General features: G+C 50.6%; 1 protein-coding gene across 12 annotated transcripts in view; it reads right to left on the bottom strand.

The window, feature by feature from the left end:
* Positions 1 to 2022: 2022 nt before the first annotated feature.
* Positions 2023 to 13624, bottom strand: part of CPEB1 (cytoplasmic polyadenylation element binding protein 1) — a 78254-nt gene continuing 66652 nt past the window's right edge. For all 12 annotated transcript variants that reach the window (XM_043523988.1, XM_043523986.1, XM_043523989.1 and 9 more), the window contains 4 exons: positions 12444 to 12642; positions 7776 to 7870; positions 5268 to 5348; positions 2023 to 3433 (listed from right to left, as the gene is read on the bottom strand). In XM_043523988.1, the coding sequence (XP_043379923.1) occupies positions 3323 to 3433; positions 5268 to 5348; positions 7776 to 7870; positions 12444 to 12642 (486 nt within the window). In that variant the 3' untranslated portion in view covers positions 2023 to 3322. The remainder of the gene's footprint in view (positions 3434 to 5267; positions 5349 to 7775; positions 7871 to 12443; positions 12643 to 13624) is intronic.

The raw sequence follows: 13624 nt of genomic DNA, 5'->3' as shown, positions 1-13624 counted from the left end.
TGAATGTGTTCATCCCATTTGTTTGCAAGTATTATTGCAATGTCTGGAGTTAGGAGAATAAGATTAAACTCGTATCACTAATGTAAACATGGTAAGTGATTCTGAAGCACCCTTAATGGCTTCCAATCACCTGTAAATGGCTCTGTTTACTTGCAAACCTTCCAGGCTCCATGCCAACCAGCCCTGGAAGAATGGAGACTAGGGGTCTCACAGGACAAGTGACCATGTCACATGATACTGGAATCCATTTTAAACCTGGTGCTTTTCCATTTAGAAGGAGGGGTGGGAAGCTAGAGCCACAAAGGATTCCTGCCTTAGGCTAAAACTATAAAAGGGGGTGGAGCAGAACAAGAGCTGCCAGTCATGAGAAATCTCTGATTACCACCTGAGCTGCAATTAACAAGAACTGTACCAGGGGAAAGGATTGGGCCCAGACTCCTTTCCAGTCTGGTCCATGAAAGCAGCTTATTGGAACATCTGAGGGTGAGATTTACCTGTATTCAGCTTCTTAATGCATTAGGCTTAGACTTGGTTTTATTTTGCTTGGTAAGTTACTTTGTTCTATTACTTGAAACCACTTAAATCCTATTTTTTATACTTAATAAAATCACTTGTTTATTAATTAATCCAGAGTAAGTGATTAATAGCTGAGGAAGCAAACAGCTGTGAATAGCAGGGATATAGAGGGTGGACAATTTATGAGTTTAGCCCAGGAGTGGGTACACTTTTTGACCTGAGGGCCACATCGGGGTGTGAAATTGTATGGAGGGCTGGGTAGGGAGGGCTGTGCCCCCACAAACAGCCTGGCCCCTGCCCCCTATTTGCCCCCTCCTACTTTCCACCCCTGACTGCCCCCCTCAGAACCCTCAACCCATCCAACCCCCTTGGTTCTTGACTCCCCACTCCCAGGACCTCCTGCCCCAATCTGTCCCCCCCAGGAACCCACCTGCTATCCAACACCCCTGCTCCTTGTCCCCTGACTGCCCCCCCCACCCCTGACCCCTAGCCACCACACCTCTGCCCCAACAGGCCCTCCTGGGACTCCCATGCCTTATCCAACCCCCTGTTCCTTGACTGCTCCCCCCCAAACCTCTGCCCCAGATACCTGTCCCTTGACTGCCCCCTTGGATTCCCTACCCCTTATCCAACCCCTCCCCCCTGCCCCCTTACTATGCCGCTCAGAGCAGCTGGACCTCACACCCCACTGCCCAGATGGAGCCAGCCTTGCTGTCTGCAGGGCAAGCTTAGATTGGGGGAGGGAGGACTGCAGAGGACTCTGGGTGCTGGAGACAGGAGTACTTGCTAAGCTGTTTTCAGGTAAGTCTTCAGCTTTGGGGGCATGGTTCAGCCCCTCGGTCTGCGCTGCAGCAGGCTTGTGTGTCTGGCTCAACAAGATAGGGCTCTGGAGTCCCAAGCTGGCAGAGAAAATAGGCTCAGGTAGTTTCAGCACGTCAGGTGACAGTCCCAAAGGGGTCTCTGTGACCAAACCTGCCAAACAGTCAGGCTACATCCTCATGAAAGCACTACAGCAGCACAGATAGTGCTGTAGTGTAGATACCTGCTACCACAACTGAAGGGGTTTCCCATCACTGTAATAAGTCGTGCCCTGAAGAGGCAGTAGCTAGGTCAACAGAAGAGTTCTTATCCACCTAGCAGTGTCTACGCTGGTGGTTAGTCAGCTCAACTACTTCTCTCAGTATGTAGAAGTCTCACACCATGGGAGACGTAGCCAGGTCGACACGCCCTAGGTCTAGGCCAGGCCTCTATTATGCTGCTGTACTAGTATAAGGTATGTGTAGCAGTGTAGCTTAGTTAGCTTTACTGAACCAGAATAAGCTATTCCAGTGGAAGCACCTATGACAGAAACAGCCCACAGGTTTTTTCCTACTACTTTAGTGCAGACAAGGCCTTAGTTCCTGTGCACACAACTGCTGTTCAACAGGGAATCGGTTTCCCCGGTGCTCTCCTATGCAGCTCCTTCCACCTCCCTGCACATCCCCATTAAAGAGACAGACTAAGAACTGCTGCAACGTGTTTATTATGTGCCAAAAACTACACCACAGCTTACTCCACGCATCTGTAGGAGAGTGCAGTCTTGCCTGCATATACTACAATGAGGTAGAGACTTCACACACAGCTTCACAAAAACCCCACAAAGAGCAGCTGGGATATGCAACAATGCAACATCAGCTCAGCAGGAAAAAGGGAAAAAATATGACACTGGTTCTTTGGCACACAGCTTCCAATAGAGGGGAAAGTAAAAAATAAATTATAAAGTTCTCAAATCCCAGCAGCATTTCAGTTGACTGCACTGTTGCTTTTACATTTCTTAAACAAAGGGAAAGGGACTTGTCCCCTCTAAGAGAAAGGGCTCCTATGAACCTTTGTCTGCCCACCAAGATGCAGCCCTTTTTTAGCTCAGTTACAAAAAAAAATTAAGTCCTGTGACTTTGTGATTAAAAACCCTCTATCAACCCCCCTTAAGTGCAACTTAAAAAAGTGCAACAAACTATTTAAAACTATATACAGCAGCTCAGAGATCGTTTATCCGGTCCAGTTTCAAATCCAAAAATCCTGTCCTTTTCTCGTTGCAAACCCCCTTGATTCACAACTGTGAAACTTGTCTTCTAACCAGCAGCCCCAGACACAAATTGCAATAATGTTAAAAGCTGCCAGGAAAGAAAAATTCTTGTTTCAAACGACTTAAAAACCGTTTTAAGAGTGTAAAAAGGAACTGGTAAAAACCCTCGAGCGTAAAATATGAAATATGATTTGGTTTAAATGAAGAGCAAAGTCTCCTTTGTTGTTACAGTAAAAAACACCAGCTGAACATTCAGTTTATGCCGTTCAGATGGGGGTTAAATGAATGGAAAGGCACTGTATGGCAACTGCAAAAAAATGGAGCCAATGAGACCTGCATTATTACCATCAGTATTGCAAGGAATGTAAAAAAGCGCCTTTAATAAATAAAAAACCAAGGTGAAGGCATCTGCATAGACACCTTCTCAAAACATGGCCCTTTTTGCTTCTTGTCAGCAAATGAGGAACCAAAGTCTGGGAACTGCAGAATCGTTTGAGGGGCCCTCCCCCCTCAAAAAAACCCCAAACAAAACCCGACAAAATTCACTGTGCATTAGTGCAGAAACAAATAAAGACCAGCAAGTGCAAACGTGAATGTAAGATTTCCCCATTAGTCCTCAGGAAGCGCGTTCCCAGTCTGGGTCTGGCACTGGCAGGCACGCTCGTGCTCTCTCCACTTGGCAGGTTAACAAAAGAACTTTCTCCTGCAACTGCGGCAGCTCCTGATGCATCTGCTGCCTCTCTAGCTGGAGTCTCTGTTCTTCTGGTTGCGCATCAGCGGGCGGTGGTGACGCAGGACCTCCATGGAATGTTGCCAGTGCCAGCAGGAGCGACAGAAGTACTTGAAGCAGACCTATGGGAAGAGATGGGCAGGGATTACTGAAGGGGCTCATAGCAAAGCTGGGGGTGGGGGAAGACTGCTGCAAGCAACCGAGTCTCTTCTGAAAGCAGAGACTGGCTTATGGGATAAGCAGTCTTGCCTCTAGAGACCAGTTAATTTGAGCATGCCAGGAGTGATCCAGCATCTGCACTCATCTCTTTGGTGTCAACAGAACAGTCCTTTGCTCCTGAGGGAATTCAGTCTCTGCTCAATCCATGCTCAGTTTCAGAGGGGCACAGCGAGAGGGAACATTGTGATGCTGCCTCAGTGCACATGTAGCGAGGGAACATCAGTCTCCAGGGTCATTATGCTGGCCCCTTGCATTGGTAGTATTTAAATGAGGGTTTAAAGTAGACTTGTTTAAAAAAACCCAGAGACCAAGTCTTCTCCCTGGTCCAAGAGTCCTGCTTTGGGAAGTACACTGGTCAGGAAACCTTACATCGCAGAGCTGTATTACTTAGAGAGAGGGCTATAGTGTATTAACTGCTGAATTCAGCTTTCCTGAGTATAGTAGTTCCATTCCCTAACAATCTGTCCCCTTTCAATAAAAGGAGATAGACGAGCTTCTCTATTCCAAACTCTTATGAGTGCACTCCTTAATTCAGGGGTGTAAAGCACCCCCAAGGACCCAAGCATGCCTACACCCATGGACTGCAGCTTGCAGCACAGGCCATGCCTATTTCATAGCGTTACAGTAGGTGTTAGTGACGTGTTGCTCAAGGCTTGTAGATCAGTGTTTCTAGACTATGGTTCCCTCTCCTAGTAAGCTCAAGTCAGCTTGATCCCCCTTCTACCACAGGCGAGTTGTTCCTTCCAGGGAGTACTAGCATCCCAGTCAAACAGTGAAGTTAACTATGTTTTTCCATCAACCTTACAAAGCTGTCATCACTCCGTTTAGGTCAGCGATGGCACCTGGCTGCTGGATCCCCCAGATGAAGGGGCCAGAAAGACTTTTCTGGCTGAGCTTTTCACTCTGGAAACGTTTCAGTCTGTGCAACTATGAGGGTCTTGAGACACCAAACATGACAGACTGAGCCCTGCATTAAGGCCCCTCCCTGTTCCCAGCTTGCTTCTTGCCTCCAGACCCCACTTCAATACAGATATGGTTTTAGCCCTCACATACAGGTAGCTTGTCTGTTTCTAGCCCTGGTGGCTTGCAGATCAGACCGCAAATACCCTACTGATTTAGCTCAGCAGGCCATTTTATCTGGCTTTGAGCCAGATGCAGCAGGCTGTAGGGCTCCAGTTTCTACAGTCCCTCGCTACCTGCACACCAGACACTCCCAGGAGTTGGTGTTAAGTGGCCATGATCATACTGTGCAATCAGCCTAGTTATTGCCTCCACCCAAGGCTTGCTCTTCTGCTGCAACGCTAACCCTGCCAGGGCCAGTGTCAGTAAACTTGGGATTTTCATGCAGAATGAGGAACAAGAGATGGCACCCTGCCTGCCCCAACGTGCTGTATCAAGGGGCTTTCCTGCCCCTAAGTGCATATTCATCCCCATCCCCAAGCACTGGCTAGTCTCCTTAGCTATGCAGGCTGGGAAGGCATCTGGATCCCCCGGGGGCTGTCTGAGGCACCTGACCAGGAGTGAGAGATAACAAGCATTCCCAATGCCTATTTGGTGGCAGACCTCTAAACACTAAGTATGCTAGTACCCTCTGTGCGCCCCTTTGTCACTACTGCCCATGAGCTCTGGGGACAGAGCGTGGTCTACTCCTCAAGGACATGCTGCATGTGAAATTCCTTTTCCTGGATTGAGCACAGCTGGCTGGTAAGGGATGATCTCCAGTGAAGGCAGCGTTACCTGGTCTCTGCAGAAGAAGGGACCTGGCTGGGCACTGCAGACTTGACACATGGAATCTTCTAGATATGGGTCAATCTGAACCTGCACAAGAGCAAGGAGAGTCAATCAGCCTGAAGTCAAAATACCGGGTGGGTCAGGTCAGGAGCAGCTCTGCTCTGGCTGGGCCTGCGGTGATGCAGCAGCAGCTGTGCAGTGAGGGTGACTGTTCAGGCAATGCCATGCTTGGGGTGGTTATGTGCATTGTGGGACAGCATGCATGGCAAGCCTCTGGGGGCTTCAGTTCTCAGCACTATTTCCAGACAGGCTCAGACCAGGGGTGATGAGAGGTTGTCCTCAGCAAACAGGCCACCCAAGTTCAACTCTGGGGGCCCCAGGATGATCAGAGAAATAACCATCACTTGTCCAGAAGCCCACCCAGGCTGGACTGGGGGAGCATTTCCCTGTTGGACTGACTGGGGCAGACAGTCCAGGAGCAGCAGCTCCCCTACAGAGAGTACCCAATCAGTTGCAGCAGGGGGCTGGAGTTGCTCTTCCCTGGGCAGATCAAACCACCCTGCACTGCTGGCCCCAGAGACTGAAGGGTCTCATGCACAGCTCAGCACCTGGCAAGCTCTTGACCTTCAGAGAGGCCAGTAACAATCAGGCTTGGGCGACACAACCAAGGCCCATCCTGTAACACAAGCTGGGGGTGGGATTCCCAGACCGCTGTGTAGAGAGTCCCAGAAACCCCATTTACAGGGGGCAAAGCCTCCATCTTTCTCTGCAACCCCTGTCCAAGTCAGTGGGCCTGTCCCAAGAGAAGAAGAGACTAGCTGGTGCCCACTGCATTCACCACCTGTGTACAAGGCCACACCTGAGAGCAGACATGTCCTACTCCAACACTTTCAGACCACAGCAGCTTCACTGTTGCTGCCCAATGGTCTCTGGAGATGCTCGCTCCCCAGGCCCATGGGGAGAGGCTGCTCTAGTGCATGGTCCATGGATATGATACTAGGTGCTTGCAGAGGGGGAAATCTGCCTGATCACCCAGCTCTCAGGTTCACCACCCACCCCAGAGATGAGGGGGAGTGGCCAGATGAGCCTTGAGGGTACATGCCATGCTGCAGCAGTGTGGGTGGCACCGGACAGGCTGTGCTCCCCTCATAACAGGTGCCAGCTAAGAGGGGGCAGGAGCCCCAGGCAGGTGTCCTGGGACACACCGAAGGTATCTCTGGAGGCAGGGCAGACTGCAGCTGTTTGAGTGGGAAACCTCTTGGGCCACCACTACTAGCCCATCTGCCTCAGTCAGGCCTGGAGCCACTTCCCAGCTGCAGGGTCCCCTCCCCACTCCAGGCAGCTTTGGCTGGTCCCTGGGCCAGAGCTCTCGGCACAGGCTGAGCACCCCTACTGTCTAACAGGAGGCAGGGTGACAGCCTGAGGGAGTGAGTAGGGCTGTAAAGGGTGGGGTGAAGGACTGCCTAGTGCCCCACCTACCAAATGTGCCCAGCTCCTAGAGACAGTTACTAGCACCCACCCACAGCAGGGCAGCCAGCACAGTCCTGCTTACCCCATGCCAGATGAGTGAGCAACCTGGGTCCCTGCAGTTAGAACCAACCCCAGAGTAGTTTTCCTACTCCAGAGGGACTCCCAGGGATGGACACAGGGACGGCATTTCTGGTGTTTGCTCTCTGCCCTCATGGTTATTTGCTCTCTCGCTAGCACTCCTGAAAGGGCTTATCTGGAGCAGCACTGATGGGGCATTTCCAGGAGCGTGGCCTCTCAGACATCTCCCCGCCACCCACGGGCCCAGCATCCCTGGCACAGGCAGATGTACCGATCTCATCCGGCTCCAGCTGGAACTCTCAGGACTGGTCATTAGGCAGGGTAACCCTGACCTAGCCTCAACCACTTCTTAGTGAAGACAACCCAGGGCTTGTATTGGAGCTGGAGCATTGACCACCACCTCTGGAGTTGTGCTGGAGTGCAGACACCATCAGCCACAAGGAGCCCTTCAGGAGCTGAGCCTGACAGCAGAGGACCTAGCATCAGTGTTCCCAGCATGCTTGGGGTGTGGACTGGCCCCCTAATGATGGTGCAGTCACAGCTATATCCTGTAGCCTAAAAGGAACTCATTCTCAGGACCCCAAAGCCCAGCCTGACTGCTAGGTGAGCAAGCTGCCACGTGGGATAGGAGCAGAGATCTGGAGGCAGACCCAAACACTGCTCGTCCTTTCCACCCCATCACCACCTGCTTGTGACAGGCATCAGCAACCCCTGGGAGGATGCCAGCCAGGCCTCTGGACAGGACTGTTACAGAGGATGAGGCCAAGGAACAGACTGGACTGACTACAGCATAGAGCTGGCGGTGTCCTGGTTTGGTTTCCTCTGCAGACAGAGGGCCTGAGGCTGGGCTATAGGTAGCCAGCAGACTAGTGGTGTTCAGACAGTGTGTCCAGAGGTAGAGCCCGGTGCCATTTGCCCACCAGGCCAGGTAGTCCTAGCAGAGCCTCTCCTACTGACCCCACTTACCTTTTTAGTAAACTTGGTGGTTTTGATCTCCACGAATGCAGCGCTGACTGCCTTCAGGTAACTGCGCTGGTTGTTAAAGGTAACTCGGCCAGATCCTGAAATGAGCCAGACCATTAGTGCAACACTAAGAGGAAACTATTCAGAGGCTGGTGGAGAATCTGCAGGGTGAGCTGCCACCAACCCAACCCCAGAACCACCCAAAAAACTGAACTGCAGCTTCTCCAGGCTCTGCTCTTTCAGGCCTGAGGAAAAGCTACCACGGCAGCTAGCCTAATTCCCCTAGCAGGAGGCAATCAAAGCATGTTCCATCCAAAGAATATCAAGGCTTTGTGGCTATGCCTCCCCCACTCCCACACTTGTGGGAACACATGGAAGCACAGCATAGGAGTTCAATGTGGTTTATGGTAAAGTCCATTCCAGTGTTGGTTCTGCAGGGAGGATACACAACACTGCCTGCTTGGGGACAGAAGCAGACCAGTCACTAGCAGTCAGGATACCCTGCCTCCTGGAGTTCCTTCCAGTTGAATGATCATGGCTGCAGAAGCGGTCTTGTGTCTATTTTCCTGACCTAGGTGTGTTAATCAAACCCTTCCAAGTTCATGCATGGTTATCAGTAAATGTCCGTCAGATTTCACTGCACACACAAAATGAGGAAATAACGTTTCCAACGTTAACCATGATTTACAGACATGTACAATAAGGAACAGTTTGAGAAGGAGTTTGATTTAAGGGTATTTACGTTGTATGTTTGACAAGTGACGTTGACAATTCTAAAGCTTTAACTTTTTGAATCTCAGCATCTGTTAATCGTCTGACCCCTCCTCCTCACAACTGAAAAATTTAAAATTGATAAATGCCCATTACTATTCTGTCAAAATTAGAGAAAAAATAAAAATCAAGTCCTGCCAAGCCTAACTGTACTCTGAGAAAGAATTTCTACTGCAAAGCAAGGTAAGTTCTACCTAGTGACAAACCCAAATACTTGGATGTCAAGTTTCCATCTACGCTGGATGATCCATTTGTCTCCAGAGTGGGCCAGATCCATGAAGAAAGTTCAGACATACATGCATATATTTCCCCAGTCTTTGAGCTCAGGTCCACAGATCCATTACAATGGGATTTTCATACTGTGCCTCCAGGGTAGGAAGCACGATGATCCAAAACAAGGGGTTTTTCTACACGAGTCTCCATGAGTGCACTAAGGCAAGGAGCAGTGTTCTGCCAAAAGAAAGGATGTGGTGTTGGCGAAAACTGGATGACCAACATGCAAAACTTGGTGCACTTATGTACTGATGGCTAATGTGGCTGTTTAGCAAATCTTAATACATGAGACTTTACCATTTTGCTTGGACAACTCATATCCATAGCAAGCCCTATGGGCCATGGCAACACAAGATCAGATTTCCCAGCAGATGCACCACACAGACTGGCCTTTTGTTTTTCATTGTGGCCATCTTAATCTTGTTCACGTTCTTTGAGAGGAGTGCTTGTACTTACAGGCCTGAGCTGAAGAGGAATCCTGTAATGGAATTCCCCTCAGTACCATGCGTTTGTCCCGAATTCAAGATACTCCAGGAACCATTCCACTGTGTTTGCTTCAGCTTTCCTCAATAAAGAGCCCTGATCAGAAACACTGTCCATGACCAGCAAAATGAATTTCCTTCTTCCTAAAGCCAATGTTACTGTCACTATGATGCTGGGGAGAGTCCCTGGGAGCACATGCAAGATCAAAGTTAGGAAAAGAAGATGGTTTCTATTTCTCTGCAACACGTAAGTTGTCAGACGATAGTAAAATGGGAATGCTCTGAAGATAAGCTTTCATTAGGAACTTAGATGTTTCAGACAGGGTCCTGTTCTACTTATCTCAGATATACAGAAACTGGGAACAGCATGGGGAGTGGGTTGTAATGCTCTGATCTGAAGTCTACAATGGCTGATTTCATTCATGTCATGATGTTTCCATGGTTATGGAGACTGGGGCTGGGATAAAGCTGGCTCTGAAATTCTTGCCCAATCCCAGCAAGTGCCTCCCCTGGACAGTGACCACAGACTCATTTGATCAAAGCTATAAGTAGGCTTTTTGCTGTCAAAGAGAGCCTGGCATCAGAGGGCAACTACTGACTTGGCACTTGTTCTAGCTAACACTTGTAAATAGGTATTTTCTCCTGTTCTAGTTCACGGACGGCTTCAGCTTGCCATGTGTCCTGAATTCCTCTATGAGTCTGGCAGGAGTCAGGATTGGAAATTGCCTTTTCCGATTACTCTGAATAGCCTCAGCTTTCTATAACACTTCTCACTGTATCACTAAGACAGCTGGGAACTCATGAACTCAACTGATCAAAGCCCAATATACCAGCATGAAAGATTTTAATCCCACTTTTGCTGGTGAGACCCCCTCAGGCCATGTGATTTATAGGTCAAGAGAGGCCATACAGCCATGGTAGCACTGCTTGTGAGCATGCAGGAGACCAGAGGGGGACAGACGACAGCTCACAGTTCTTTATTCTTGTTGGCCTGATGCTGCTTGACAGCTCCCATGGTGGAAGAAGGGGCTGAGATGAGACCTGTTAGGACTTGGCTGGTGAAGGGTCAGTAAAGCAAGGAGGCCACTTTCAGGTAAGAGTCCACGGAAATAGGCACATCTCTGGTGGTGATCCCAGGACAAACTGACTGGTGCACACTGAGAATCCTTCTACCCCAAGGTTGCATTCAGTAGGGATTGAAGAAATGGTGGGCCTAGCAGCCCTTTACTGCCTGCTGGTTCCTCCACATCCAAGCTGCTACTCATCACCTGATAGCCATGTGCTGGGGTAGGAGGTGGAGGTTGTGGTGAGGCATGGCAACCCTAAACAGAAGCTGGAAAAAGCCAGGACTCTAGGGCACCGTGCTCCACACTGACAGCTGGGAACGACAGCCCAACACTTCCCAGTGTTAGGAATGGCAGGAAATCCCTGTCCCATTCCTACACACCTTCTGAGACAGAGGACTGAAAGCTATCTTCTCCAGTGCAGCTGCAAATTCCAGGTGTAGTTCACAATACTCTGTACACTCTTGCTTGACAATCATCCCCAGTTTTTTAAAACTATTTTACTACTTGATTCACAAACTCTGATTCAAGCTGCTGGCCCTTCTCCTCAGAGGAATAATTCCGTGTCCCTGCACACCTAGTGCAACCAGCAGGTCCACACCTGGTCTTTTCTGCATCGATCTGCCCTGCTGCACCCCATGAAGGTGGGAATCCAGCCCTGGTTTGATCATACATTTACACTTTGAGTTTGTCCCCATAATCCAGCTTCACAGGTGAACAAGACTGTGCTTGGTTTGCTCCAAAAACACTTCCCATGGCTAGTGATCTCAGAGAGGCTGAAGGCTTAGTCTCCCCTCCCCAACATGGGCCAGCCCTGGTGGGGTGTCAATGAAACGCTCCCCAGAAGCTCAACACCTTTATGCATGGAATCCACAAGGGCAGGTAGGACTGTTTGGAAATCTCAGATGCAAGCAGGGATCAATGGGGGCTGTCCAAGGGGGAGGGATCTGGGTGTGAAGGCCCCTTACTGCACTAGCAATGTCCATCCATACATGACCTGCAGAGAAGAGGGAGTGGCTGAGCTCTGCAGTCAGAGGTGAGGATACTGGTGTGAGCAACAGGGATTTAGGTGCCATCTTCCACCTGCCGTGCTGCCCTTCTGGCATCACTCCCCTCCTAGAGGTGGAGCCACCTGCCTTGGAGTCAGTTCTATTCCAATCCTGCCTCCTTTCCTGCCCAGGGCAGGGAGGCATACTGTGTCCTAGTCACAGAGCTGGCTGATCTCCCCAGCAATAGGGGGAGCAGAAGACAGACTTTCTTTGGCCTCAGGTTCTCAGCCAGCCTTGCTCCCCCAGTCTGGCATGAAACCAGCCACTGCCAACATCTTCGCAGTGGGAGCAGAGCTGAAGGGACCATCTCCCGAAGGGCAAACGTAGCCCCAGGACTCAGCTGGGAACAAGGCAGTGAAACCAGCTATTGTAATGTCTGGAACTGCAACAGGGAGGACAGCGGGAGGCAGAAAACTGGAGGGACCATTAGGAGATGGGGCATTCTGACAGCCAGGACTGATTCTGCCCCCAGCCGCCTACATTGCCCACTGTAATAGTGCTGTGGACCTCAGCCCAAAGAAATGCCTTTTCCCAGGAGATATAGACCCCTGGGGCTAATAGTGCAATTCATTCCATCAGCCCTAAGCAGCAACAAGCAAGTGCTGCTTGGAGAGTGACTTGTCCACCGTGGTGGAAGAGCTGAGATTAGTCCCAGGAAGCAGAGGAGTGCAGTAAGAATCCTCCCTCCCAGGGAAGAGGGACGGACACTGCTTAGAACAGCCCTTTTGTTAGGGGCGGCAGGCCTGTCATGGGTCCCACCAGCTTTCCTAGCCACATACCTGACACTCTGGGAACCGGGCTGCACTCACTCATACACTGCCTGGGACTCTGCCCTTGTAACCCAGATAGCCTTTTTCACCTTCTTCCCTCCCCCTGTGCACTCCAGACACTAGGGCAAGGGTACTCCTGGTTTGCAGAGTGGCTGGTCTGCTCTCTGCCCCTCAGAGTGGGCAGGGCCCTGCCAGAAGAAGTGTCAAGGGGATGTTTACATGCAGCTTGAGGAGATTCAAAGCCTGCAGGGCTCACACTTACCAATAGGATACTTGTGCTTGTCTGTGTCGATACCAGCATAGACCACCCCTCCAAACAGGTCATTCATGATGGCTGCTAGGGCCTCTGCGTTCAACATCCCATGCAGGGCCCCCACGAAGACCGTCTTACTGGGATCAAGCCGTTGGGATGGGCTTCGCACGAAGTTGCTGTCTGCCAGGACCCAGGGGATCACCTGCACCTGGAACCCCCATAAGCAGGTAAGTCACCTGTGAGCTACAGCCTGGCAAGCTAAAACCTGGGGCTGCCCAATACTAATCTGTGGGTTACCGGGTCCATTGCAGGTAGGCTCCAGCCCCTCAGGAGCCTTGTTGTTCTGGCTTCGTAGCAGGGCCCTGCTGCCTTTGGAGTCCAGAGTTCCCTGCACCATGCAGGTCTTGCCCATTATCACAAGCTACAGTGCTCTGCTCAGCCCACTCTGCACAGCACCATTTTAGGGGAGTGCCAAAAGACTGCCCCCACTAAGAGGTAATGGACCCTACATCTCTCTGCTGGATTTTTCATTTCCCCCAGTGCTAGCTAACTGGGCTCCCCGACCTGTCCTGAGCCAGCAAAGGTACTATTCCAGCAGAATATTTGATAGCTACCTGAAGGGGGGGTCCAAAGAGGATGGACCCTGGCTGTTCTCAGTGGTGGCAGATAACAGAACAAGCACCAACTTGCAATGGGGCGGGGGGGAGGGGGAGTCTAGGTTGGATATTCGGAAACATTATTTCACTATGAGGGTGGTGAAGCACTGGAATGGGCTAACTAGGGAGGTGGTGGAATCTCCATCTCAGAGGATTTTTAAAGGTCAGACTTGACAAAGCCTTGGCTGGGATGATTTAGTTTGTGTTGGTCCTGCTTTGAGCAGGGGGTTGGACTAGATGACTTCCTGAAGTCCCTTCCAACCCTGATATTCTATGAAATGTTTCTGCCTCTTGAGCAGCCAGTTCCATTAGAGCCTTGATCCTAATCTGCACCGCTGCAGCCACCACATACCAGCACCACACGCCACGGGAGCAGTCCCATTTGTTGGAGCGATGCCCCAACACAACACTGCAGTGCTAGGCTGGAATCAAAAGCACAAGTCCCTTGGGGCAGGCAGCCAGGAACCAGCCAGGCAAGATTGATTTTACCCATTGTCTGTACCTATATTTACTGCCCAGTCACATCACCCTGCA

This window comes from Chelonia mydas, chromosome 10 (assembly GCF_015237465.2).
Source record: "Chelonia mydas isolate rCheMyd1 chromosome 10, rCheMyd1.pri.v2, whole genome shotgun sequence".
NCBI classification, from domain to species: domain Eukaryota; kingdom Metazoa; phylum Chordata; order Testudines; family Cheloniidae; genus Chelonia; species Chelonia mydas.
This window is presented reverse-complemented; position numbering and strand designations above follow the sequence as displayed.